Source organism: Podarcis pityusensis (genome assembly GCF_964106645.2).
Source record: "Podarcis pityusensis genome assembly, chromosome: 5".
Lineage (NCBI taxonomy): Eukaryota > Metazoa > Chordata > Lepidosauria > Squamata > Lacertidae > Podarcis > Podarcis pityusensis.
In genome coordinates this window covers 29,796,234-29,823,141 of record NC_138032.1, presented here as the reverse complement: position 1 = coordinate 29,823,141, position 26,908 = coordinate 29,796,234, and the positions used below count along the sequence as shown (strand labels likewise).

At 38.5% G+C, this 26,908-nt stretch overlaps 1 protein-coding gene and 1 long non-coding RNA gene across 6 annotated transcripts in view; one reads left to right on the top strand and one right to left on the bottom strand.

Annotated features, from left to right (window-relative positions):
- The first annotated feature begins 1,966 nt into the window (after positions 1–1,966).
- On the top strand, positions 1,967–6,084 carry LOC308477345. The gene is made up of 2 exons (XR_013986505.1): positions 1,967–4,350; positions 4,398–6,084. It is a non-coding gene; the product is annotated as an uncharacterized lncRNA (long non-coding RNA).
- CUL3 (cullin 3) overlaps positions 5,679–26,908 on the bottom strand; it is a 48,315-nt gene continuing 27,085 nt past the window's right edge. For 3 of the 5 annotated variants that reach the window (XM_081005822.1, XM_081005823.1, XM_081005826.1), the window contains exons 3-17: positions 26,436–26,549; positions 25,001–25,161; positions 23,153–23,267; positions 21,946–22,174; positions 20,788–20,933; positions 19,333–19,509; positions 18,381–18,551; positions 17,003–17,110; positions 11,242–11,366; positions 10,891–10,987; positions 10,043–10,177; positions 9,211–9,279; positions 8,210–8,396; positions 6,487–6,632; positions 5,679–6,159 (exon numbers count right to left, since the gene is read on the bottom strand). In XM_081005822.1, the coding sequence (XP_080861948.1) occupies positions 6,028–6,159; positions 6,487–6,632; positions 8,210–8,396; positions 9,211–9,279; positions 10,043–10,177; positions 10,891–10,987; positions 11,242–11,366; positions 17,003–17,110; positions 18,381–18,551; positions 19,333–19,509; positions 20,788–20,933; positions 21,946–22,174; positions 23,153–23,267; positions 25,001–25,161; positions 26,436–26,549 (2,112 nt within the window). In that variant the 3' untranslated portion in view covers positions 5,679–6,027. The remainder of the gene's footprint in view (positions 6,160–6,486; positions 6,633–8,209; positions 8,397–9,210; positions 9,280–10,042; positions 10,178–10,890; positions 10,988–11,241; positions 11,367–17,002; positions 17,111–18,380; positions 18,552–19,332; positions 19,510–20,787; positions 20,934–21,945; positions 22,175–23,152; positions 23,268–25,000; positions 25,162–26,435; positions 26,550–26,908) is intronic. The other 2 variants (XM_081005824.1, XM_081005825.1) reach the window with 1 other exon arrangement.

Genomic DNA, 26,908 nt, shown 5'->3' with positions numbered 1-26,908 from the left:
CGTACGGATTCAAACTCCTGACCTTCCAATTGGCATGCACAAGAGGCTCAGTGATTTAGACCATAGCGCTACCTGCTCCCCTACACATGCCAGTAGTGGTGGAGGCCAAAGGCAAAAAAGTGGATGACTTTTATAGAGAAGGCTGTTCCAGCAACACAAGAATCACCTGCTCCCTGCCACTCCACCATTACCCATCTAAGAAAGAAAGGGACATTGTCACATCTCGGCTGGTCAAAATCACTCAAGAAAGGTGTAGGGATAGCTTTTTTGAGATTTTTGATCTGAGGAGGAGGTATATTCTTGGGAGCACCCGAAGAACCAGAGAAAGAAGCCTGGGAGGCTGTATTTGGTTGTGGGGCCTGAGGTTCCCCACTCCATATTGTAGGTTAGTCTGGCCCCAAAGTTTCTCAGACCATTTGCGGAATTCATGCTTTTCATTCCCACATCAAATTGTTCACTAATGCCTTACTTATCCATCCATTTATGTATCATCCAACAAGGTGCCACCCAAGCTCTTGACAATGAATTACTTGTAGCTCAATAGGTGAAATGCCTCCACCAAAGCTGTTATTACAGAAGTGTCCTATCCACCCTGTGCTGGTTTTTTCAAATATGCCAGTCATCACTTGATACCATAATTACTTCATGATGCTCATGCATGTGCAAACTTGCTCAGACGATGCATTCACTAGATTCTGACATTCTCAAACACATGGATGCTCTTAGAAGCAAAAGTTTCATAATATGACCTAACATAGCCTCCACTGGAGAAAAGTGTTTTAGTTTACATTAAGTAGTAAAACTGGGCTGAGGGACAGTAAAATATCTTCCAACAGCAGTTAAGAAAGCATTTACAGGACAGCACTAAGTGCAGGCTGTAAATAAATCTGCAAAATGCAGGACAAGTTGTGCAATTTTGTCTGGCTGCTTGTTATTGATTGGATATAGCTCAAGTTGCAAGTATTGTGAATGATCTATTGATCCGTTTAAATGATGGAAGCTATCATCTTTGAGATATGGTCAAAGATATGCAGGCCTGTCCTCAGGTGCAGAATTCTTGAGCATTATGCATGTCTACATTCCATCCACAGACATGGCAGTAATTAAAATGAAGATGTGCACATTTCAAAGAATACAATGTGCTCCACCTGAAAAAATGTGTAGAAATTCTACAAATGCTAATTTTGGCAGCATGGGGGTGGATGGTGGGTGGGATACGTTCTGTTGCTCTGGCTCATGCTAGCACACCTGCTTCATTGATCCTGGCTCAAAGTAAACCTTTCCCCCTTCAGAACTATATTATGCAAATGTTTGCAGATTTAACCAATAAACTGGCTAACCCACTAAAGCAAACAATCAACTAAATTTCAGTCAACCCTAGTTTCAAACAAAATCTTCAGGATCATGTTACCTTCCATCTCATCTGTAACTTTCATCCAATGCATATTAATATTCTATGTAGCTCTGCGTGTCAGCTCCACAACAAAGGGTAAAGCCACAATTTAATATGCATTGAAGGTAACCCTGCATTTCCTCCCGTAATGCTCTACAAAAGGTTTTGTGACATAATTGCAAACCTGCCTTGGCAGATTGCTCTACAGTATAATTTTAGGTGTCTCAGTAGATTACTTCTCCAATAAACCAGCCTCCATCACCAAATGATAGTGGGTTCTTGTCACAATACTATGATGGGAGAGGGCTGTTCTGTCATTTAGAGGCTTCAAATGTTATTGTCAAGTAGCTTCATAGAAATTGGAATTCTGTGGAAAGTTATGGTATCATTGCCTTCTAAAACACCCCGCTTTTAAGCAGAACATGTCAATCACTGGTTTAATAATATAAAAGTGCAGCAACCATTTTAAGGGAAAAGCTGTATGGAGCTCAGAAACAAAGCAGAATAAGGTTTACAGTAAGCATGACAAAAACACCAAGTACAGAAAACAAGCTGCATTAATTTACTCTAAAGTTGCACATTAACACAATCAGAACTTTATGTAGGCATCTTTACAGTATTTGCAGTTTTCATATTTACTGGGCTGGATTCAAACAAATGTGATTTTAACGATTTTCCTCCCATGCTGAAGAGGGATCCTTTTTCAAGGAAGGTTCTTTCATATGGTTAAGAGTTTGCTTTTAGGAAGTGTAATTTGATCTTAACAGGACTGAAAAACTTTGTCTCAACACATTATAGATTTGAGGGTCTGTTTTTTGTAGTTCTATCCAGAATGGCTGTCTATGCCTCCTGAGAGATAGTGGATACCCTTTGCTGGCTCTGTGCTAGCAAACAGCACTATAGCATTGTCTAATGATAGAAAATAAACATGTTCACAGAGGCTGAGTCAAAACATGTCCCAACTTGTCTACTTGATGCAAGAAGGACCCCCCCCCAACCTTTTGGCAATTCTTTGTTAACACCTGTAATAGCAGGTGTGGGAAAACTTTGGCCCTCCAGATGTTGCTGAAATTCAGCTCCTATTGGCCATATTTATTGGTAAAGCTTGCTGGGGTTGATAAGAGCCATATTTCAGCAATATCTGGAGGGCCAAATGTTCCCCACACCCATATAATTGGAACTGCTTACTCATGTTAGCAGCAGTGATGGTGTAACAACGCTCACTTCTGCTACACTGGTAAAATCTGAAATGGTAGATATTTGATAGGCATCTTCAAATATCTAAAGGGCTGTCACATGGAGGATGGAGCAAGCTTGTATTCTCCTGCTTTGGAGGGTAGAACCTGAACCAACGGCTTCAAGTTACAAGAAGGGAATTCCGACTAAACACCAGGAAGAACTTTTTGTCAGTAAAAGCTGTTTGACAGTAGAGCAGACTCCCTCAGAAGGTGGATTCTCCTTCCTTGGAGGTTTTTAAGCAGAGGTTGGATGGCCATCTATCATGAATGCTTTAGTTGAGATCCCTGCACAGCAGGGGGTTGGGCTAGATGACCCGCAAGATCCCTTCCAACTCTAGAATGATTCTATGTGGCATCATCATGAAGTATATCTGGAGTGGACACAATGCTTTCTGCCCTAATTGACACAGAATAATGGGGAAGAAGTAGTAGGATTTGCAAATGCTGCCAAGGCTGTAAACAGGAGTCAAAGCAAATGGGTTGAGCAAGGAAAACTTAAAAAAAACTCCTTCACCCACCTCCCAAAACCTCTAGAAACAGTGTTCATCATAGAGTATTATTCAGCTTTAATATAAATTGGCAACAATCTAAAGGTTAAACTAGATGGTGTGCAGGAAATCTAGAAGCAGATCCCCATTCCACATATACCTTTTTAAACAGCATACTAGGTTGGGAGGTTGAACTCAATACATTTTCCTCAGCAGGGCAAATAGCTTGTGGGTAATGTTTTTTCAAATGTATAAGCTTCTGGCCCTATTTGCATTCAGACACTAGATCACAGGATCAAGTTTATAGGTCCCCATTATACACTTGCATAGGGGAAAACCTATCAGCTTGCACCAGCAGGCAGCCTTATCCCAGTCCTGCGTGCCAGCATTCCTCACCTGCAGAGCAGATGTATCTTGTATCTTGTGAATACCTTATTCAATAGGACACAACAGTCCCTTAAGGGGCATCTTACTGGCTGTTTATCAGCCCTAGAGCCTGAAACAGTGCAATAAGACAACACTGCTTCCTTCCTATCAGCAAATGGCTACTGAAAGATAGGGCAGACAGGATGTGGCTTTATAGAGAAAAGTAAAGTTTATCTTGCAGCAGCTAAACTTCAGTCACAATGAGAAGTCTGCCAGATACAGTTCTTAAATTTACAGCTAATTAAATTAGCATGCTTGTTGCCGACTTTGTTATAAATTCCCTAGCAAATCCATGCCCTTCAAGCTTATGAAAAGAATTGAATGCAAGGAAATGGCGTGCTAACAATACTACAAAAAAGGAATGTTAAAGCAAACTTGCCTAATTCATGTAGTGAACATGATCAGCAAACAGTAGTAGCTTCAATAAGAAACAATGAGAAATATTAAGAGCACTCATCTTCATGTTCAAGTAAGTATAGGTTGCAATCTTAAGTTACCGGTACTTTTAAAAGATTGGATGGGAAATCTTGGGAAGGTATAAATATATTCAGCTCGTTGCTGCTGAAGCCTATGCATTTTATCTGTGTTTGCTTCAAACAGCTTGTGTCAGAGAACCACTTTTATTTATCAGCTAATGGTCAGGGGTCCCTTTACCCTTTACCTTTGCCTTTCAGATTTCCCCCTCTACAATCCCCCCCCTTTCAATTTCTCTTTCCCATCATTCTTTTGACTTACTTTACTACATCATCATAAGGATAACTGACAATATAGGAGAAACATTGCAGATGTGCTAAACACCTGCTAAGTAGCAGCTATTCTACAAAAAAGGTATTTGTTATATATTCAAGTAAGCATACAAATATACTACAGCAAAATGCTCAACTGAGTTCTTGGAAGTTTTCCCTTCTCACTCGCACTAGCTGTACAGTTCACCCTGACAGAGACCAACATGGATTGCTAGGTGAATATTGCTCAAATACAGACCCCTTTACAAGGGGCGAACACATAACAGGCAGGGAATTTGCATCTCCCCACCTCCCCACCAAAAAACTTCAACTTTTTTCATGCTGCACTGGTTTTGTTTTTTAAGTTCACAATGTTACAGAGAAAACAATCAGAGCTGTAACATCTGAGAGGTTATCTATTACTATGCATGAAATAAAGCTAGATTTAATTCACCAGTGGCAACTTGAGGGTGATCTCTAAAGAAGATAGTTATTTGATGCAAAAGCATGTATGTTATATGGTACAGGGACTACATAAAGTTAACATTTACGAACATCCTCTAAGAAATACCCTGGTTTTGAAAGCACTGGAGCAAATGTTATGCTGAACCACCCTGAGGAGAGGGAGAAAATACTTGCTGTAAGAACTGGAGATTTCATTAAGATCAAAGTAACAATATTTATTGCATTTTTAGATTGCATTTTAAAACAGTAAATTAATAGTGCACAATGGCTTCACTTGAACCTTCTGAAAAGTGGGAAATCAAAAGCCATAACCCCCTCTCTACTTCGTGAATAGAGTGCAGGCTAATGTGCTTCTCCAAGGGGCAATATTTAGTTTAATAAATTGCCATCCCTGTGCTCTAAATACACTTGAATTAGTGCTCCTTGTACACTAAATCCATTTATTTTAAATTTGTTTTGTCTACATTGAGTGAAATAAAAACATCGCTCTGTACAATCCACTATGAGCAGTGAGTACAACAGCAAAAAGTATCATACAGTTTATACACACTAAATTTCTTCCCATTTCTCCTATAAAGGAACCAGATCAAACCTAATCAGTATGTAACTTAATTTGGAAGAACTCAAATTACAAAAGGGAAGGCCAAATATTACAGCCCATAACTGTGCCCAGAAAAAAGGTTCCTGATCATATTAGCTGGAACATGAATGAATGCAGGTGGAGAAGTAAAGCATGCCAAAACTGTGTTCTCAGGTCTTTATAAATTCACCAAATACTTAAATTAAACATGGCTCTTTAAAGAAATGTCCAAAGCAGAGCAGTATTTTTGGAAATTCAGTCTTACCAGCTGTGTTTTTCTTGTAACCCAACGTATACAATGCGCAAAGTGCTAAGCAACACTACAGAAAACACATTTACATCAACACTGAAGATCCGGGGAAATGAAATTCCAACAATTTTATTTTTTAATGAGCTGTATTTTCTAAATTTGTTTTTATTTTATTTTTTTCCTGTTTTCATACAGTATTGAAAACAAAACGCGGCACATTCACATTTTCCCGAGGAACTGTAAGGATGATTTCTACTGGGATAAACGCTGAGAAGCTTGAAGCTCAATCATTTTGATGTTGAAAAACTCTCCGAAGGAGAAAAGGCTTGATCTGAATGATCTAGAACATGTATTGTAATTTAATAGAAGAGATGGTCGTCTTAATATTTAATGATTTAAAAGAACTTCCCAGTTCATGCGAAGAGTATAGTCCAAGAATAAATCATATTTGCGGAACACATTTTATGCTACGTAAGTGTATACTTTGCGGTCCTCAGGTGTTCGTGCCAAATATTCACGCTCAATAAGTCCTTCAATACGCTTTTTAATAACAACTGGACTTGGTAGGAATCGTGCCTTCAGTTGTTGGGTTACCTGGAATATAATAAAAATTATTTTAATATTGTTAATGATACTGACACAGCAAGAATGCACACACTAGACTTAACACTGACTTTAAAACAAGAGGGAACTTGTGCCACCTCAGTTAGCTGTGTTTCACAAAAGGCTACTGCATATTAATCAACATTCTATAAAGCAACCAATCATCTGTACCAAAAGATGTAGTTAGTAGCCTCAAGAGTTCAGCAGCAATTTATTTTTATTACACAGTTGACACTGCTCTACAACAGAGGTGGCTAACCCTTTTGGTCTGCAGGCCACATCCACCCTTGACTAACCCCATTCAGTGAGTGAGATTACCTCTGCTACTAGAACATTATGCTGCATCTTCTTCCTAGATTTCATTATCCGGACTATAGCAGCCTCTATCTCATGTTTTCTGTCATCATCTACTTTCTGTCTTGTTTCTTTTCTTTCTGGGTCCGATTCTCCTTGTTTGGCAGCAACTGAAAGAATAGAAGAAATATCTCAATTTAGAAATACTGTAGCTATTTAATTCTAAAGATACTAAAGTCAAAATATTTTTCTTTAGCAGTGTCAATAAATACTTGAAATACTTGATGCAAAAGAACAACCAACCGAAGTGCAAAATTGGAACATATTTAAGATTAATAAATGATTATTCGTTACAGCAACAAGTTTTAAAACAGGTCAAATGCTTCTTGAGGGATTTGATATTTTTAGACCACAACTGAATGCATTTAAAAGGTTCCTTCACATTTGTTAAATTGCAATTCTGGATAACACTGGGTTTCATATATTCAGTCACACATGGAAATAAGTTATATAATACAACCTCTGGGGCTAGTTTCGCTTGCTTTGTTGAAGTACCAGTAAGAGATAGTAAGAGAACTGGGTCTTTGCATTTGCTATAATCATGAAGCTTTCCTAGCATAAGTAGTTCACAAAGTCTAAAAGGGCAGCATTGTCTGTCATAACATTATTTTTCTATCTGCATATCCCTACATCTGTAGCTGCTGTCAGTGGATCTTTAGCCTACTTCATTTTAGGTTTCCATTTCCCTTCCAATTTGGATCCATCTCCATTTTCATTTTGTATGAGTATCCTGTGTATCACTGGTAATCAGTTTAACTATATACTAGTCAGGTAAAGGTAAAGAGATCCCTGACCATTAGGTCCAGTCGTGACTGACTCTGGGGTTGCAGCTCTCATCTCACTTTATTGGCTGAGGGAGCCGGCGTACAGCTTCCAGGTCATGTCGCCAGCATGACTAAGCCGCTTCTGGCGAACCAGAGCAGCGCACGGAAACGCCATTTACCTTCCCGCCGGAGCGGTACCTAGTTATCTACTTGGACTTTGACGTGCTTTCGAACTGCTAGGTTGGCAGGAGCAGGGACCGAGCAACGGGAGCGCACCCCGTCATTGCGGGGATTCAAACCGCCGACCTTCTGATCGGCAAGTCCTATGCTCTGTGCTTTAACCCACAGCGCCACCCGTGTCCCCATATACTAGTCAAGAAGAAAGGAAAAGGCTACTAAGGATTATTAGCTATGATGGTTTATGTTCTCCCTCCACTGTCGGAGGCAGTATGCCTTGGAATACCAGTTGCTGGGAATTACAAGCGGAGAGAGTGCTGTGCATCTGGTTGGCTATTGTAAAAACAGGATGCCGGACCAGATGGGTCTTCTGGCTGATACAGAAGGGCTGTCATGTCTGAAGTAAATGAAGGCTTTAAGGATGCGCAAGCATAAAGCTCACAAAATATATGCCTGGTTTATTAAGTTAAACACCTACCTGGAACTATAAGGCTATGGCTTTATGAATATTTATATTATCCACAGTACATGACATGGAAAGGATCACAAATAGAAGATACATAACAGAATCCTATCTAGCTTGCACTGAGGCAAGCATTGGTTCAAGAATATATTAGTTCTTTGAAGGCACCCATAAGAATGGGTGACCAGTTTAGGTTCCATACTAGAACGTATGATTCCAATATTGTAAATTCAGGAGTTGGACAGATTCTAGATGTGGTAGCTGAAAATGAAAGTGAGCATACCTGTTTGAATCTTGACTCTGTGCAGTTTGGATGTGAACTGGTCATTCACTGTAAATATGTGTCCATTTTCTATTTCTTTTGATTTCGGCTCTTTTGTGAGAACCCGTTGTGTTGGCTTTCCACATGCAAGGGACTGTAGCGCTCGTACAAGCTCTCTTTCGGGGATATCAGTCTCTTGTTGTATTTCCTACATTAAATTTAACAGCCAGATGGGTGGGGTATAAATAATAAAGTTATTATTATTATGATGGCAAAAGGTAGTTATGAAGAAAACAAAATTCAGAACAGTTTTGAAGATGTCTTCCCCCTCTAATCAAACTAGTTCAAGACTATCAATGGTTATTTTGACAAATTCAGAAAACATCTGGCAGTAAACCTATAGATAATTCATAGCTGAAAAGGCTATTTACAGAAAAAAATGAAAGTTACTCTAAACTAAAAGTTGACAGCATTGTGTTTCAGCACTTAATTTTATCACTTAATACAGTAATCTATATAAACTTCAACTGTGCAAGTTACTGTAGCACAGGACACCTTGTTCACAAATCTGTAGAGGAGTAGGATGATCTATATGTTCAGCATATAGGAGTATAGGAAATTTTACATATACCAAGTGAAACTAGTGGTCCATCTAGCTTAGTACTGTCTATTCTAACTGACAGTGGCTCTCTATGGTTCCGGACAAAGGTCACTCCCAGCCCTGCCTGGAGATACTGGGTATTGAACCTGGGACCTTTTGCATTAAAGGAATGTGTTCTACCACTGAGCCATGGCCCTTCCCTCTTGGCACAGGTGTGCTGAAGAGTCCCTCTGAACTATACCACTTCAGACTCCAGGTAGGAGATAGGAAGTAGTGAGAGTTCCTTGTAAAAGGCTTCCTTACTATAAAGAAGCACTGAAAGAAGGCTGCTAGAAACCCTTCCCAGATTCCCTCATTTTCTACATGTAAGGATTTTTCTTTTTAAATGTGGGGGGAGCATTCAAAAATGCAATTCCTGCACCTGCAGACTTAAGCGTTCCCGTCCAGGAAATACTCTTGTCACTTGAACATGGTGCTCAGCAATTAGTGTCTATATAAGAACAAGATTTTTTACAAAATATATTAAAACATCAAACTAGAAAAGAATGGTAATTGCTTGATTACAGGATTGCATTTCCTTTGATTTAAATATAGTTTTAAGGGGAAGTAGCAACTAGACTTCCTGTCCACAAACTGTTAACATTCAGGCTGCTTGATTTTGTTTAATTTCACAATGTATCAATTCACCTTGTGTGGTGACACTTAAAGAGTACTTTCACTTAAGTACTACTGTCACACACACATGGTGGCAAGATGGTAACTAAGGATTTGTTTTCCACATCATTACATGGCAAGTAAAAAATGAGTATCCATTAGGAAAAATACACACCATGAAAAAGATGTGATTACTATCAGTAAATACTGTAAATAAATATATTTCGGCTTCCAACACTTGAATTTCACCCAACACAATTCAAAGGAATTTTAAAATCTTCCTTGAATCACAGGGCTTTGAAACATAAATTATTTTTAGAGCTGAACCCAAGAAGTATTTAAGTATATAAGTATATAATGAATGATACAATCTCAGACTTTCACTAACAAGTGAGGGTATTCCTGGATGAGGACCAATAAGATTCCAAAATACTGTAAAAGTGTTAGCAGCCTCATATACCAATAGTTCAAGAACTTCCTGTACAAATGGCTCAAAGGGATGAATAATCCCTCTTCTCCATACGGTAGAGGAAGATGAATGCATATTTGGGAGATAAGTTAAAAATCTTACAGCTAGCAGAGAAAGTCACAGCTCATACCTCAAAAGTGTATTTTTCTCTGTTGTTAAAGAGCATTAGTATCGTCATCTGGAAAGTGGAGACTTGCAATATGTGCTTCCGTGTGTTAGAGCCAGTTACTTGGGCGCCTCCTACACCAACCTCTGAGCCATCTTCCTGTTTTAATTTTCAAAAAAGTCAAAAATCATTCTCGGAACATTATGTTATGCTCCTTCTTTCAGCTTTCTATGTACTTACTATCAGGTATAAGTAATGATCTGACTCATCTACTTGTAAATACAAAACAAAGATTTTCATTTTGAGATACCCATTCCGTTTTATCCCAGTTTATATAATTAGTTTTGCCATTAAAAAGCAAAACAGCTTATACGGCTGTTTGCTTTGTAATAAGCCAGCTGAAGATCCAAGTCACCATAGCATCTGACAAATAGGCTTTCACAAAACTGAGTCAAGATTGTGCAGTTTCTTAGCATACGTAAATTGGGTAAGTTTTTTAATGTCAAACTTTACACATTATGACAACCACAGCTTCTGATACCCCACAGCTTCTCAAAGTGAACTATAATTCCACTGAGAGCCAGAAGCAAAGGAAACCTGCCAGAAAGATGAAAATATATATATTTTCAGAGAGGGCTATTCTGGGAAATTTGCAGTGCTAGACGGTGTGTGTGTGTGTACACACACACACACACACACACATACACACACATACACACAGCTGACTATATATATTAAAAGTGGTAAGTATTGTTAACATGAGCTTATATATGAAAGACTGAAATGTATGTGGAACTGACTTTTATTTCTAAGTTCACAAGAGCTGAAGGCACAATTCAAAGCAATAATATGTTTACAGACACAGCACTTACCTTTTTAACAGGACCATAGAAGGTGGCATTGAGATCTGCAGAGCCCATATGATGCTGGAGTGTCAGCTGCCTTCCACTATGTTTGGCTAAATAAAATCTACAAAATTCAAGAGGTTGAATGGCCATTTGATCATCTATACTTTTAACTATGGAAGCAAGAGCTTCTGCTATATCAATATAGAAGATTACTATTTTGTGACTGATAACATGGCAAGCAAGCTTCAACTGCATGCATATAAAGAAGCATTTAATGCATGCAGATTATCTGGCCATTAGCTGTATCTTCTTTCTTTTTTAAAAAACACATCATTCCACTAACCATTCACACAAATAATCTTAACCATTCCTTACCTCCTAAATATTTCAAAAGCATGTCTGGGGGCTGGGGGAATGTTGCACTTTGGTGTGGCCGACTGAGTAGGCCAGTAGCCTGTTGTGAGAACCCGCACTGTCAGATCAACACCACCTAATGAGACCTGCATGAATACAAAGACAAACATTTGTTTATTTTTTTTTTTGTCTTCCACATGGCAGGAAATAACATAGCTTGCTATTCAAGGCAGATGTGGCTGCCTTAATTTCATTAAGCAAAATCATTAGAAGCTGGTATTCAAGGGTGTAGGGTACAGCAGAAAAACTTGTATGTGCAAAGTGAGCCTTAGGTGGAAGCAGGAGAATTTACACTTTCTATGAAATTCAGAAGGGCATAGGAGGGCAACCCAGACACATGGAGATAATAGAGAGGTTTTCTGGTGGGAGGAGAGTGTCAGTGAAGGATGTATAATGTGTAGTGAAATGTTAAGAGATGGACCAACAAAAAACAAAACACAGCACAGGAATTATGCAAGTACTGTGTCCTGCAAGGGAGAGCAGTGATAGGAATTGCAGAGGCTACTGAGTTTTCTTCTCCCAAATTCTATAGGTACTTAACCAGATGGGGGCCAAGACAGGCATGAACTGAAGGATTTACCCAAGTCCAAAACAGAGAGAAAATGCTTATCTGATCATAAAAAGTTGCTATTCTGAACTGCTGCAACGGCTAACTGAGGAAATCAGACAACTAATGTGAGGAAACCTTGGCCATCTGAACCACAATTCCCATCAGTTCAACACACACACACACACACACACACACACGTGTGTGTGTTGTGTGTGTATAGCGCAGAGAGAGTGTGCGCATATGGAAAAGCATATGGAAACCCTTGGCATGGATTATTTGGGGGATGGAGGGGGGAAAGTTCTGAAGATCACTTATGCTGTCCCCATGTTGGCTGAGGTTAATGGAACTACATTTATGCATATCAGCACTTTCTCTGTTTCATATTACTGCTGCCACTTTTGAAGACTTTGCTAAGTCTTTTATTTACTGTTTACATCTATCTGTGCACTCATTCTGCAGGTGCTTTGATCTTCTGACAATTGCTTAATATTTGGCATGTTACTGAAATTAAATATTCTTTAAATAGTTATTGAAATTAATTGTTAATTGTTTTATATGCCAGGATAGTTAAACATATTCAGAGGCCTCAATTTTGAGGCAGCATAGCTTTGACTTCAAGAAGCTGAGGACCAAGAATAGAGGAAGCCTAATACCTTCATGCTTGAGGGCCCCTTTGGGAGCATGGGGGGGGGGCACTATTGGAAGCAGTTGCGTCCTTGGTTTGATCCAGCAGGGCTCTTTATATTCTTAATACTTTTTTAATAGAAACAAGCTTAGGTTTCACAGTCAATATTCTGATCTAATTATAATTCCAGTACAGTATTTGTTTTGACATGCTACAAAATTATAATTTGAGAGCCTATGTAGATGAGACATTGAAAGATGGGAGATGTAAGCAATCTCTAATTTATTTAGAAATGATATGGGGGTGGAGGTGGGGGGACAACTGCAATATGATCCTGAGGTTGGAGGGAGGGGGAGGTTCAACCCTTTCCTTGCACCGTTTCCCCAATTTAAATATGCCCTCTCAGCTATTAGCCCGATTTTACAGGTCATTTATTTTGGCCTTTAACCAAACAGTCTTTAAAATGATGTTATCAATAGGTCCTGATATCAGGTAACAAAAGTCAGTTTGATCCAATGAGCTAAGCTGTTACAGAGGGGTTCTGAAAATTAAAACTCTGATGACACAGATGCTTTTATTTTTTTAATGCATGAACTACAAAAGGTCACAGCGCTCACAAAAATACTGCCAGAAGTTTAATCATATTTCATTATTTTAATAACAAAAAGCAGGTGTGTGCCACCTGCTGGTGAAGCAGTTCAGTTAACAGATTTTGTTTTTAAGATTCAAAATGTTTCTTCAATCAAAAAGTAGCACATATTCTAGAAAGGGCTCTAACTGGCCATCAATTTACTGCCTCACAAATGTTTCAATTTCCACAGTGCAATGCTACAAATATTGACCTCTTGTGGAACTCAGAAGGCAGCAATGCCATTAGTACTATGCAATGAAAACACGGCTGTCCTGAAGGTGGCTTCTCTTGTTAGGATCACACCATCGCCCTTTTAGTGTTAGAGCTACAAGATCCCAAAGCTACCAGGTGCTGGTGGGGATGGGTGATGAAGGAAATCCCTGTGTACTGCATGTCTCTGTTTTTCTTTGTCCTTAAAAAGCAAGGAAGCCCCATGATTCTGTGGGAACCAGAATAAAGCACTGGCTACATAATTCATCCTCCAAAGAGTCTCACATCCAGTTTATCCAGTTGTATACAATCCTCAGTTTTTTGGTGGTCACCCCTAGGATTATGCCACGCACTATCCTCTCTTCCTAGGGTTGGCATTGCCAGTTTTGCAGCTCTCACCTTCTGCCACACTTTGCTTTGCAAGCTGCAGTAGTGATGTTGGTCTTTCCCTTTTCCAATACTTCATCCCTTACTGAATCCCAGCCTAAGTCCCTGTAACTGAACTTAAGTCATATTCCTCTTCTGTCAATTCTCACCACCAGCTTCCTCTCCTCTGTTGCCTTCCTGCACAGAGCTCTCACAAATTGCAAAATAAATTCCATAAAGGAAAATTCCAATTTTCCTCCACAATATGAACAATACATACAAAGCTGCTGAATTTATAGCAAATGGAGAAATAACTTTTTAGACCTGAGTACAGGTCTCTGTCCTTAATATAAAAGAGAACGAAAGAGTTATATATGCAGCTTGTCGTAATAATGCCCAGCACAGCTCTCTCTTTGCTGCTGCTTCCCTTGGGGAGCAAGTGGCAGGAGGGAAATCAGTCGTGTCTAATTACTAGAGAACAAATGGGAAAGAAGAAAAAACAATGATCCAAAACTATAAACAGAGCAGGGCGGAAGAGGAATAGCTGAAATTGCATACACAAAGCAAAGAACCAACACAAAATCAGTTCATTTCTATTCACATATGTATTTAAAGTCAGTAAACTGAATACAAAATGAAATGCTGATAAAATGAAAAATCAAGGTAAAGCCAATTCATATACTTTCATAAGTCTGTCTACACTGAAATCTGAATCAGTGTCTGTTTCTAAATTCAAAAGTATTCAATGATTTTAACAAATGCTGGGTAATTACCCAGGAACAATATAAAATTTATTGAATTGTTGTTCTATCTGATTTGTTAAAGAATTTAAGTTGTGTTCCAATTGCAGGCCCGCAAAAGAATGATGAAATTATTTAAATGGGCATCCAATTTTGGATGGTACTTTCTGTGCTTGTTGAAAGAGGCCAAAGAGATCTACAATTCCCCAGAGGAAACCTGGGAAATGCCTACTACATCCAAGAAAAACAGCAGGGACACAAAATGACTCACTCCCAAACTGGGGAGGTAATGATGAATATATTATTATTCTAAATGCCTGTAATTGGGATAAAGAGGATTTAGACAGAGTAAGGATTTATTTACAGAATATACCCATTTCCCAAGGAGACTTTATTGCAGGCAGAACAAGGTGCAAAGACACCAAGGATTAATTCCTTGCCTCAGGAAGTGGTAGTGGAGTCCTGACTGGAAGTTTGGACATATTTTTTCCTACAGAAGTGTGTGACTTTTGAATCAAGTACTGTGTTATATTTGGGGTTGCCTTTGAAAAGTGATTAAAAACTTCAGCTGGTTTGGAAGACAGCAGTAAAGCTGCTGACAGGAGCTTGGCACTGTGAGAATATTGCATTACTTCTTAACTCCAGCAATTCCTAGTTTATTTCTAGATGCAGCTCAATGTGTTGGTTTTAACCTTCAAAGCCCCAAACTAAAAGCAGGGAACCTACAGCCCCCTACTTAATTGCATCAGCCTCCCAACTTTTCTATGGACTCTTCACCACCGAGGTAATGCTCTGTGCTGAGAATAGCATAAAAGATAAGACACTCCCACCCGCTAGCAATATTTGGGAGGAGTTACTTCAAAGTAAGCATGCTAACCCAGTTTTTACCTGGAACAAGTTGCTCACACAGAGCCCAGTGACTGGGGTCACCTACTTTATAAAATGTTGGAAATATCTATTTCCATTCATCCATTCCTTGAAAGGAGCAGGTGTCCTCATAGAATTGTAGATTTGGAAGGGACCCCAAGAGTCATCTAGTTTAACCCCTTGCAATGTAGGAATCTCAATTAAAGCATCCAGGACATATGGCCATCCAACCTCTGCTGAAAAATCTCCAAGGAAGGAGAGTCCACAACCTCCCGAGGGAGTTCGTTCCAGTGTCAAACAGCTTTTACCTGCTTCTCTCTGCAGGGATGGTTATATTGCTCCTGTTAAGCAATGGATCCCAACCTGAGTAGCCAGAGCTTCTCAAGAGGGTAATATCCCAGAACCATCTTCCTTGGCAGTACTATCTATCTATCTATCTATCTATCTATCTATCTATCTATCTATTGTGTATAATATAATTAAGAACCTGTAAAACAACCCACTTAGCAATACAAGAATTCACTCTGGTATGTGCTCCACCATAGACTTTTTTCTGTAGGTCAACAGCCCTTAATAGAAAAATAGTTCCCCACTCCTGTCGTTAATACTCTGGTTATCAGAAAGACTGCTTGCTGCCCTCTGAATATAACCTTAACTGGAAGCCATTCTCTTGGCACCTCTGCCTGCACAAGGTGATCCCAGGAAGATGACGTTTTCTCTGGTTGTACTCCAATTTTGGAACACATTTCCCAAGAAGACCCACCTGCAACCTTTATTGCATATTTCAGGAACCCAACAAAGATTGTACTATTTTTCTGGGCTTTCAGTAGTTGACCTACCGTATTTTTCGTTCTATAGGACACACTTTTCCCCCCTCCAAAAATGAAGGGGAACTGTTTGTGCATCCTATGGAGCGAATGCAGGCTTCTTGGCTTCAGCGAAAGCAACATGAAGCCTCCAAAGCGCAGAGGAAGCACTCCCTCCATGCTCCGGAGGCTACGCGTTGCTTTCACTGAAGCCTGGAGAACGAGAGGGGTCGGTGCGCACCGACCCCTCCCACTCTCCAGGCTTCAGGGATAACCGCCTGAAGCCTTTGGAGCACAGCGCGAGGTCCCGCTGCACTCCAAAGGCTTCAGGGTTAGCTGCACAAAGCCTCCGCAGTGCAGCGGGGTGAAGGCACCCCGCTGTCCTGCGGAGGCTTGAAAGCCTGTCCCTGAAGCCAGAACAGCGAGACGGAGCGCTGCGCAGCGTCTCGCTGTTCTAGCTTGGGGATGCCGGGGCTTTATGGGGAAACCCTGGGCTTCCTCCTTCAGCCCCGACACTGATTTGATTCAGAATATTTTAAACTTGTTTTCCTTCTGTAAAAACTAGGTGCGTCCTTTGCTCAGGTGCGTCCTATAGAGCGAAAAATACGGTAATTAAGATACAGCGTTAGTTTTCTGCTGGAAAAAATACTAATTTATTTACTAGCTGCTCTCTTTATTTGAGTTCACATGTTGCTGTTTTATCTTGCTGCTGCTTTGTATTTTACAGTGCTGAATACTTTACTGGTTTTTTTTTAATTGTTAAACTGCTTTGGCTGCTAGCTTGCAAAAAGATAACCCATTATTCTAAAATAATTTAAAAATAATTAAATAAAAAGCAGTATTTTATTCAGAAAGGCGTTTCACTCAAAAACTTTGTTAGAATAACTGAAATTAGTGTTCAGATCAAGTCAGCAGTTAGCTTCTTACCCCTGTTGCCTGTAGATGTTGCCTAAATTCATCCATTGTTGTGTTTGAGATGCTCATATCCCTGAACATTCCTTCCAGTTTTGATGTGAATTGACATCCACATTCAGTCTATAAAAAAGAAGAGAACAATTCTTTTAAAATTATATATGCCATTATACATATTTTTTCAGGCCACATACTTGGAACCAGAACATTACAAAATATAGAGAATATGTTTGAACTTGTTAAAGATATGAAAAAGCAAAACACATTCTGTTTGCTTCCAAACATCAGTTTCAACAGTAGAAAACATCCCAAAATGTTGTACTATTAATGCAAAAGTATGTCATGATTTTAATGGTTTATGGGCAGGATATAAATATATTACTACCACTACTACTACTACTACTACACCATACACCAGGTTGGGGGAGGGAACAAAAGTTGTTCTGTAAATGAACAGAAGAACCTGCTGTCCCAATCTTTTAAAAAATATAACAAAATATGTCTTCCTTATTCTTTATGCTTAGGAGGAAAGTTACAACTTTTGAATCAGGCTTTAGAGCCTTCCAAGATATTCTGAATGACGTGCTATCTCCTATTCTTTTATATTGTTGGGTTTATGTTTTTATTAAATACCACTCTGTCTTAAGAGGAAACACAAAAATAAAGAACCCACTGTATAGGAACATACACAAATAGAAAAAACGGGTTCAGGTCAGCATATAAAGTCACATGCCTTTGTATACTGGCTTGAACCCGTTTTTTTAATTTGTGTATGTCTTGAGAAGAAAAGCAGGATATAAATGATTTCAAATTTAAAAATTATAAATTTCTACCCAGTTGCATTCTTCAAATCCCAGTTTAGTTCTAGCTGTACTATCCAAAAAAGCACATTATATGAAGTGCTTTTTTTAGGAGGGTAAAGAAGAGGAAAAGATGGATTGGAAGGTTAGGGTGGGGTGTTTTTCAATCCTTCTCCAAGAAGGAATAGCAGGTAAGTATTCACTTTGTTGTGAAAATAAGGAAGAGGACTATAGCTTAGATGGAGAATGGGGAGGAACCTTTTGCCATGCACCAGAGGTTCCAGAAAATCTGTGAACAGGGAAAATTGACATTACCTGCTTTATTCTATCCTCTTCAACTCCTCCCTGCTTTTCAAGCTTTCTGGCAGAAAATCGACTGCAGTTCCAAATACTGCAGTTTTAAGTTTTAAAAACAGTATGAATAGACTTTTGCTGGCAATGAAATTTTTTTATTGCCCTACCTTTAGTATTTAGAAATATAGCATACTGCAATGATCCCACATTAGCTAAAATTATGACAACTGAATGTTGGACTGAAACCAGAAACAAAGGGAAACAGTCACTAAGTAAAAGATTGCAGGGACTAACTTTACCTTTAGCTTAGATATCATGTTTTTCTCAGAGTCATCTGAAACACTTTTGTTTGTTAGAAGCCTCCTTGCCAAGTGCTGTTTATAGTATCGTTCAAAAACATCCTTCTCTTGCATAAACCTAAACAAAACCATTGCCTTGTCCAATATAGTCTCTACTTCTTGCTCAGTTAGCTGTAAAGACAAAAACATTATTTTTCAACCAAATTTTGCCCACAAAATCCTATTAATTAAGAAACACTGATAGCACAATCAATGCATTTTTACTCAGAAATAAATCCTGCTCCGCTCAGGTAGCGTGTAGCATGGCAGCCACAGCCTTCTCAGGGCAGCTTCACACTTCACAAAATAACACTGTCTGTGATTCACTGTGATAAAACACTAAGTGGGAATGGGAGACATATCTTCAAACGTACGAAGGCATGGACTTCAAGTTTTTGGTGCAACAGTAACTTATTAGGGGACCAAAGTTCAAGTACTAAATGGGAACATATTTTGCTGGGGGGGGGCAGCAATCTGATTACATGGTCAGCATGCTAAACTACAAAGAACTTGAAGGCATCATACTGTAAGCTGGAGATGTATTGCTGTGCAAGACCCAACAGAACACATACATTAGTACTTCTGACACTGCCACCAGTAACACTTTCCTTTTAACATAGGTCATTTTTAAATGTCAATAATTATCAGCATTATCATTCTAAAAACAACTATAACTAACAGTGGTTAAGTCAATCAAGAATTATTCAGTTCTCTATTTACACACATATATAGTTCATGCAGTTGCAAAAGATTCTGACAAGCACATATAATTTGTTCACTCAACTACACTGCTTATTGTATTTTGAAAGTAAAAACAGTATACTTTCAGGACTGAAAGGGAACAGAAGTTTGCATAAATATATGTTGTTGTTTTGTCACAAATTTGCATAGTTGTAACTGAAAATATACTTACTCCCTTGACTCCTTTTTTTAACTTGTCATCAATAAATAATGAGAGGTACTCTGGAGACCTAGAGTTAAGGTTGAGGAAATACTCAAAGTCACCCGCAATGGTTTGTTTGAAGAGCCTGTCGTTATTGAAAGATTCTTGAAGGAAGCGATCAAACCTACTCTTCAAATCCAGTAAACCCTTAGAAAAATAAAGAATATTTTTATTTTCAGGTAGGTAGCCGTGTTGGTCCGACACAGTCGAAATAAATTAAAAAATTGTCCAGTAGCACCTTAGAGACCAACTAAGTTTGTTCTGGGTATAAGCTTTTAGATATCTGAAGAAGTGTGCATGCACACAAAAGCTTATACCCAGGACAAACTTAGTTGGTCTCTAAGGTGCTACTGGACCATTTTATTATTATTATTTTTTGAATATTTTAATGTTACAGATTTCTACTATATGTTGTATGGAAATCACATCCATTGTGAGGTTATAGGACTGAAAACCATTTGCTCATTGCTTCAAAGTGTCTAGAACACTTTACTTGACATTAGGTTAAAGCTTAGAAAAACATGGTATTTTAAATGGGAAAGAAAATCCATTGTTAAGTATAGATTTCTTTCTCAAGTGCAGAGGACAGCTAGCAAGAGGATGTTACCAGGGTTCACATGCATCCTGTATAACCTCAAGCACCATCTTGCAACCACCACCACCAACTCTTTTTCATTATGGTTGTATTTGCTCCTGGAGGTCCAAGTCACAGGCAACAGCCTGACATACTGGACTGGGAAGTGAATGGCAGCAGCATGTCCTGGCTCTTCCCTAGAATTCAAACATTCAACAGTTTGGGTCTTGCTGTCATGGTTTCTAGGGCACAGCAAAGTGCTCTTCACCTCTCTGTATTTTGGTTCTACACTCGGGGAAGAATGATTTGGGGAAGGTTCTGGGAGTGCAGTCCATTTCAATGATTACTGGGCAATTTCAATGAAATCCTGAATATCTTCCCTAAGACCAAGGTGACTTGGGTGAGGATGCTGCCTAGGAGTATGTAGGCAGGGCCCCAGGATTCCAAGATGCTTCAGATGGCTTAAAGAAGATCAGTGCTGAAATTGCCAAGGTGGCATTTTAGTGGGCTGGTGTAGCCATTTGTCAACAAACAATCTCTTGGGACTTTTCCCACTTGCTTTAGAAGGATGGTGTCCACCTGTTTGCTAAGAGGTGTGATCTTTACAAATGGACTCTCCTGTGTGGGGTTTCCTTTGCTTCTATTCTAGCTGCTTTAGCTGCTGCAGGTGATTTTTTTTTTTTGTCTGTCCTGAGAAATGTTGAAGGTTTGGGTCTTGTCAGTTCTACAGGGATAAGAAAGGAGTCAAGCAAAGTTTGCCCTTTCTTGTGGCAAGTCCACCAGTGGCAGAAGAGCAGCCAGATCTGAAGTTCAATTAAGATGGTCAAATGAGAAATGTACGGTTTAATTACCTGAATATAGTCAACTGGGTTCTTTCCTTCTCCTTCTTCAGATACAAGAGCTTTACCTTGCTCTCGGAGGTAGGAGCTCATACACTCACACATTGTCTTAAGACCATTCGGCACACGGCTGAACAGCTTGTACATACAAGCAAGATCTGCAATGGGGGGCGGGGAGTATATTAACTACTACCAACATGGTATTTCTATCACAAGACAGCAGATGAACAGAATAAGTGTTCTCAAATTTTTGTCAACTCATATTTTAACATGAAGTCTCATTGTGAGACGCTTCCTTCTGTCCTGGAATAGCAGACACAACAGACCTGTCCTAAATGTTACCTTAATTTTTGTTCTTCACATTTGGATGCTATATTATTTTAAATAATAAAATCATTATGGTGATTTGCTGCAGCAGTATGGCACATTGAGTGTCTTTGAATATAAGAGCTATAAATGTTTAAAATTTAAATTTTAAAAAAAATATCAGCGCAGAGTGTCCAATTCAACAACAAAATATAATAAAACTAATGCCAGATTACAAATTAAAAACCCTAATGAATCCTAATGCTATGTTATGCTAAGTGACCATTGGCTTTTAAACTAGGATTGGTAAATATAATTATATTTAACTAGAATTTGGTTGATCACAATAAACAAGCATGAATACCACATAAACTATTAAAAATTTTCTTGGAGATACATAACATTTTATTGCTGTTGCAAGGAATGAACTGAGCTGAAACTCATTTCAGGTGAGCTACCATCTCACTCATTAGTTACAATCACAAGCATACAGAGCACACACTAATACAAATCTGCTAATGGAACTACGCAAAGCAAAAAGTTTACATTAGTAAACATTGATGAGGGACAGACATTATAGTTTTCTAAAATAAAATGGCATTTCTTACAAAATCTTTGGACATGTAGGAAGTATGCATAGCTTAGTCACAATAATTATTCTTTAGGCAGCTTTAGATAGAATAACGCTACTGAGGAAATGGAAAACACAGTTTTCCCCCAGTATATATATCACTTCATATTTCAACAGAAATCTCTAAGGAATATAGATATTCTAACAAAAAGGAATAAATATTAAGAAATATTTAGTACACTTCATGCTTATAAACTACTTCAGTGCCTATAAGCAGCATAATCTGGATTTACCTTCTGTTTTTCCATTTTTTAGCATGTGAACTAGACCAGAATTCTCCATTTCCACTATAGTCTTCATATGCTTGGAAATAAGCTCTCTCTCAACAACTTTTACAATTGGCTCTTCAGTTGATTTATCAAGGCAGTGCATCACACGTTCTATTTCTTCATTAATTCTAGCTTCTACTTTCTTGATATAAACTGAAGCACTATTTTCTGCTAAAAACTTCTGGCTCTCCATCTGTATTGGAACAAAGCAGAGAATGCCATGTGATGCTATAATATTCTGAAAGAATTGCTACAGATGCACTCCCCCACCATAAACATTTTTAATTGAAATAAGACTTCATACCTATTACCTTGATGTAATCCATACATCAACCCAGTATTATTATTCATATATTACAGTATGCAATGAGGATTAAAGGATGGGGCTTGGCCTCATGTCCACGACACAGGCAGGATTTGAAGTCGGAATTTCCCAATTTATAATTCAGCTATGCTACATCAGCTCTGAACATGCCTCCTAATTTGTGATACTTGCTAGTTTAGAACCCAGTAATACAGCCTTGTGGATATTGGTTGGGATTCACTCCCACCACCATCTGCGCACCAGTGTCTATGTGGACTGTGGATGAAGCAATATTTATCTTTCTTTGGAATTGGAGCATCTTGCACTTTATGGGATTCCACTCCAAAGGAACCCCCCCCCCCGAATCTGAGTGTATGCATGGAAGGGGGCTCCCACTGAAAAGCGGCAGAGATGAAAAGATGCCATGTGCGAGAAGAACACCATCCGTATGATATATAGAGAGTGTGAGACATCACCTTCTTCTTTCCCACTGAAGCCCAAATTATGCTCTGGAGGGCCCCTACCCTACCTGACGGAGCAGATTTTGAGGGCACAAAAAGCATTTCAGGGAGGAGAAGAGGAAGACAAAGTTGCACTGCATAAGTGGAAGTCCATTCTGCTTATGCATAACCAGCATTGGATACAACGAAGAGTTTTCCTAGTTTCCAAATAACATTTTATTTTTGCTGGATGTTTGGGACAGTGAATCTTTAAGCAGCATAGCAGTCAATATCTACAACTGAAAACCTTATATGGGGGGGGGGGATGATTAGGAAGATTACTTGCAAGTAATTCCAAACAAATTCATTAAACAGATTAACACCAATAAACAGTTAACGTCACATACACTTGAAACATATTATGTACCTGAAAGAATTCTGCTGACATCTCTAAAAATGGGGCTTCAAAATCTTCTTCATAGACAGATCTTCCTTCAAGGCCTAGAATCATTAACATCTGACAAACATTTCTGATTGCTCCTCTGTCAAAATATTAAATCAGATGTAGAGATTAGATATATTTTAGCAGAAGTAGAATTTTCAAAGTCATTCAACAAAACATCCTCATATAATTTCCACCCTCAGCGATCAATGCAAGTCCCTCTCATAAAGGATATAAGAATTAGAAGAGAACAAAGAAGAGACTTCTCCACTCTTACCCTGAGATTATAGTAGTTAACCCCATGCAGAGATATCAAAAATGTGTATTGCTGCTGAACTTCAAGAGGCAGTTTAAGGAATCCCTCCTTTGGTGGGCTCTTTGGAGACTATAGTGACACCAGGTTTACTCAGAACTGATAGGCTGCTCAACTTGATTTCCTAGCTATAATGATTTCTGGTTGTCTCCATTTAGATCTGGTATAATTAGGTATTGAAGAGACTGAACCGTGAACCATGAAGTCATAAATACTATCATTCCAGCTGCCATGAATTCACTAGGTGGAATTAGATACCTTCCCTCATCCTCACCGCCATCTGCAATATGCAGGCAATGGCCTGTTTTACAGACTTTAAGAGGATCACTGAGAGTGTATGCAAATGTTATGTATTATTCTGAGTAAGGGGATTGTTTAGAACCAATTGTTTTAGACAAGATTATAAAAGTTCCTTTACTGGCTCTTCTGAAAATTTTTAGGGACTTCATCTTTAAGTCACTGATCTTATTCAGTGTTCTCAAGTGCACAAAAACACACACACCAATCCCCTAATTTCACAACTTTCTCCATTTCTAGAAACCCCTCAGCTGAAAATAATAATAATTTAATAGTCACAGCAACCAGTCCGTATGCAATTTTGTTCAGGAAAATAACTAAATTATGAAATCGGAATAGGAACTTCACACTAGCTTATCTGTGTAAACTTGTAGATATCAATATCTTGATAAGCATTAAGGGCAATATCCAATGAACTCATTCCATTAGCACAAGGATTTATGCCTGCACAACAAAACTCTTCCCCCATCTCCAGTATATACCAATCCCATATCTACTCCAGAGTGTTGAGGGAACCCCTGGAATAGATTTGGGAGTACACAGAAGGGAAGTTCCATTGTGCAAGCAGATATACTTGTGCCAACAGAATGGGTCACACTGCACTACTTTGAATACAGCCTTTAGGGTTGTGTAGCAATGTGGAGTTGACCAAGTTGAAATACTGTGTACACATTTTAAATTACTAACAAAGTGTTAATAGCTACTAGAGCTCCAACATTGTAACACTCCGTAACTGTGTCAGAAGAACAATTTGTTTACAAGCAAAGATGTGTTGAGAATGAAGCTCCCTAAACACTCCAAAAGAGGAGAATGTTGAACAACTGGTATATACAGCCATATATTCATAAAATGCCAATGGGCAACCTGCAGCCAAAATAAAATCAAGTTTCAAATTGTTTTTTAAAATGGTAAGGAATTTGGGGGATGGGGGAGGCAAATAGCTACTGTAGTGGCAGAGAAAGTAAGAAATGGATACTGAATATATTGATGGCATGTATTTTTAAAAAAATGTTTCAGTTATCATCTTGATTTTGATAATATAGTGTACTAACAGTATTAGCCACCCAGGGAATTTTTATTGATGGCCTCATAAAATATATCCCACTATTAATATTTAAAAATGAAATTAAAAAACGCAAACAAAAGCACAACAGCAGCAAAAGCACAACAGCAAAACAAATATCTTGCAAGAATGATATCAAAGCTATTTTTTGCAGTTGTACCTGTCCACAACTTCTCCTTTCCGTTCCCTTGCAATCATGTCCAACAATGTCTGTCGTAGATGATCCCTAATACACCCGTAACGTACAACTTGATCTCGAAAGATAATTAATCCCAAGTTGTAGACATTTTCCACATTATTTTGTTGTACATATACACGGTCCTAAAATTAAAATATAAATAATAAGGCTTTTATACAATACCACTCTTATGCAGTTTATCCAGAGACTGCTTACAGCTACATGAGCATACCTCAGTCACCCCCTCCCCAAAACAACCTCCAATGCACTTTGTCTTGAAAACTGATACCAAAATAACTATAAGTGGTTATTGTTTATATTGCAGAAAACAACTGTCTTACAATTATCAGGGCAAAATAAATAAATTGGAACACACTATCATTTAGATTCTCTCAAATCATGTGTGTGTTTATCACCATGTAACACACACATACCCCTAAATCGATGCAATCAAAACTTTGCCATTTGAAAGATGATAAAGCTGACCAATACAGTAGAGCTCAGACTACATACAAAGAAAAAAGAAATCTATCCCATGAGTTATGAAAGATGTACACATGTATAATAGAGAACACTGACTGCAAGGAAGAGGAGAGCATCATAAAATGGTCTCAGGGTACCTAATCCTAAACAGGAATGGTCCTAGTCAAAACTTGGAAGAGAGACTATTTGGAAACCCTCAGAGCTCTTCAGATGAAAGCAGACATAAAAATGTAATACAATGTAATACAAACACTCTCGGTAGAAGAGTGTTTTCATATGGCACTGGAAATATCAGATCTAAGAACCCAATCCTAAATTGTGCTTTGCAAGATTCCTTGTAAAGGTAAAGAGTAGCTGCTCTTTCCATTTAAAAATTAAAATTTCCAGTGACAATATGGTCCACATACAGAGTAAGACATGATATGTAAAGGGTAAAACATCTAAAACTGTGTTCAGTTCAAAACAGTATTTGAATAAAGTGGAAATCTGAAAGAGCGCACTAGATAAATGACAACAACAACAAAAATCGATCCTGATCTTTTGACATTTCATTAGCAGTCTTTAGCCTAGTTCTGGAGAGATGATAGCAACAGATTTCACATGGAGGCATGGGTGTAGATACTCCACCGCATACCTAGAACAATGCATTATGCAGGTGCCCCACATAGAGGCCGATATATGAGCCTTTCTCTTTCATTATGTAAGCACATCTTGTTAACCTCTATTCCAATCTCAGCTTCCCAAAAGCGCCATTCACAATGAAACTACTGAGGAGGAAAAGTGGAGTCCAGTGTGTGTATGCACCACATTCATATCAGTTAAAGATTTCAACCTATCATGTCCAATTCTTCCATCAGTATGAAGATCTACAAGTTTGTTCTTACGACTAAATACTTCCAGCTCCAGAGAGAGAGAAAAATAAGACATTACCTACCATATACATTAGAATGTCTCTAATCATCACCATTGCTGTTTGATGATCATTCCATGCTTGGTTTAATGTTTGGAGGAAGTTGTTATTTAATGAATTTAGCACATCTTCTCGCACCTGCAACGAAACAGAATGTTTCAAAATAACCAAGGTAACTTATTTAATACAAGTTATTGAAAGCTACAACATATACTGCTATGCTACTGTCACAAGAATGAGCAAAAAGACGTGCCAAATAACCACACTACCAGTTCAAATCGCACCACTATTAGGAAGCTCTTTGCATTTAAAAAACAGGCAAGTATTGTCTGCAGATAGGCTGACTCGTGAGTATATAAATGAAATATATAGATGAAACTTGTTAATTTATCATGTTTTGTTAGCAGTGTAGACAGCTTTACCATATACGATAAATGATACATTTAGCCCTGAAGCTCCTAGAAGCATAACCAAATTAATTTTGTGATCCTCACAGC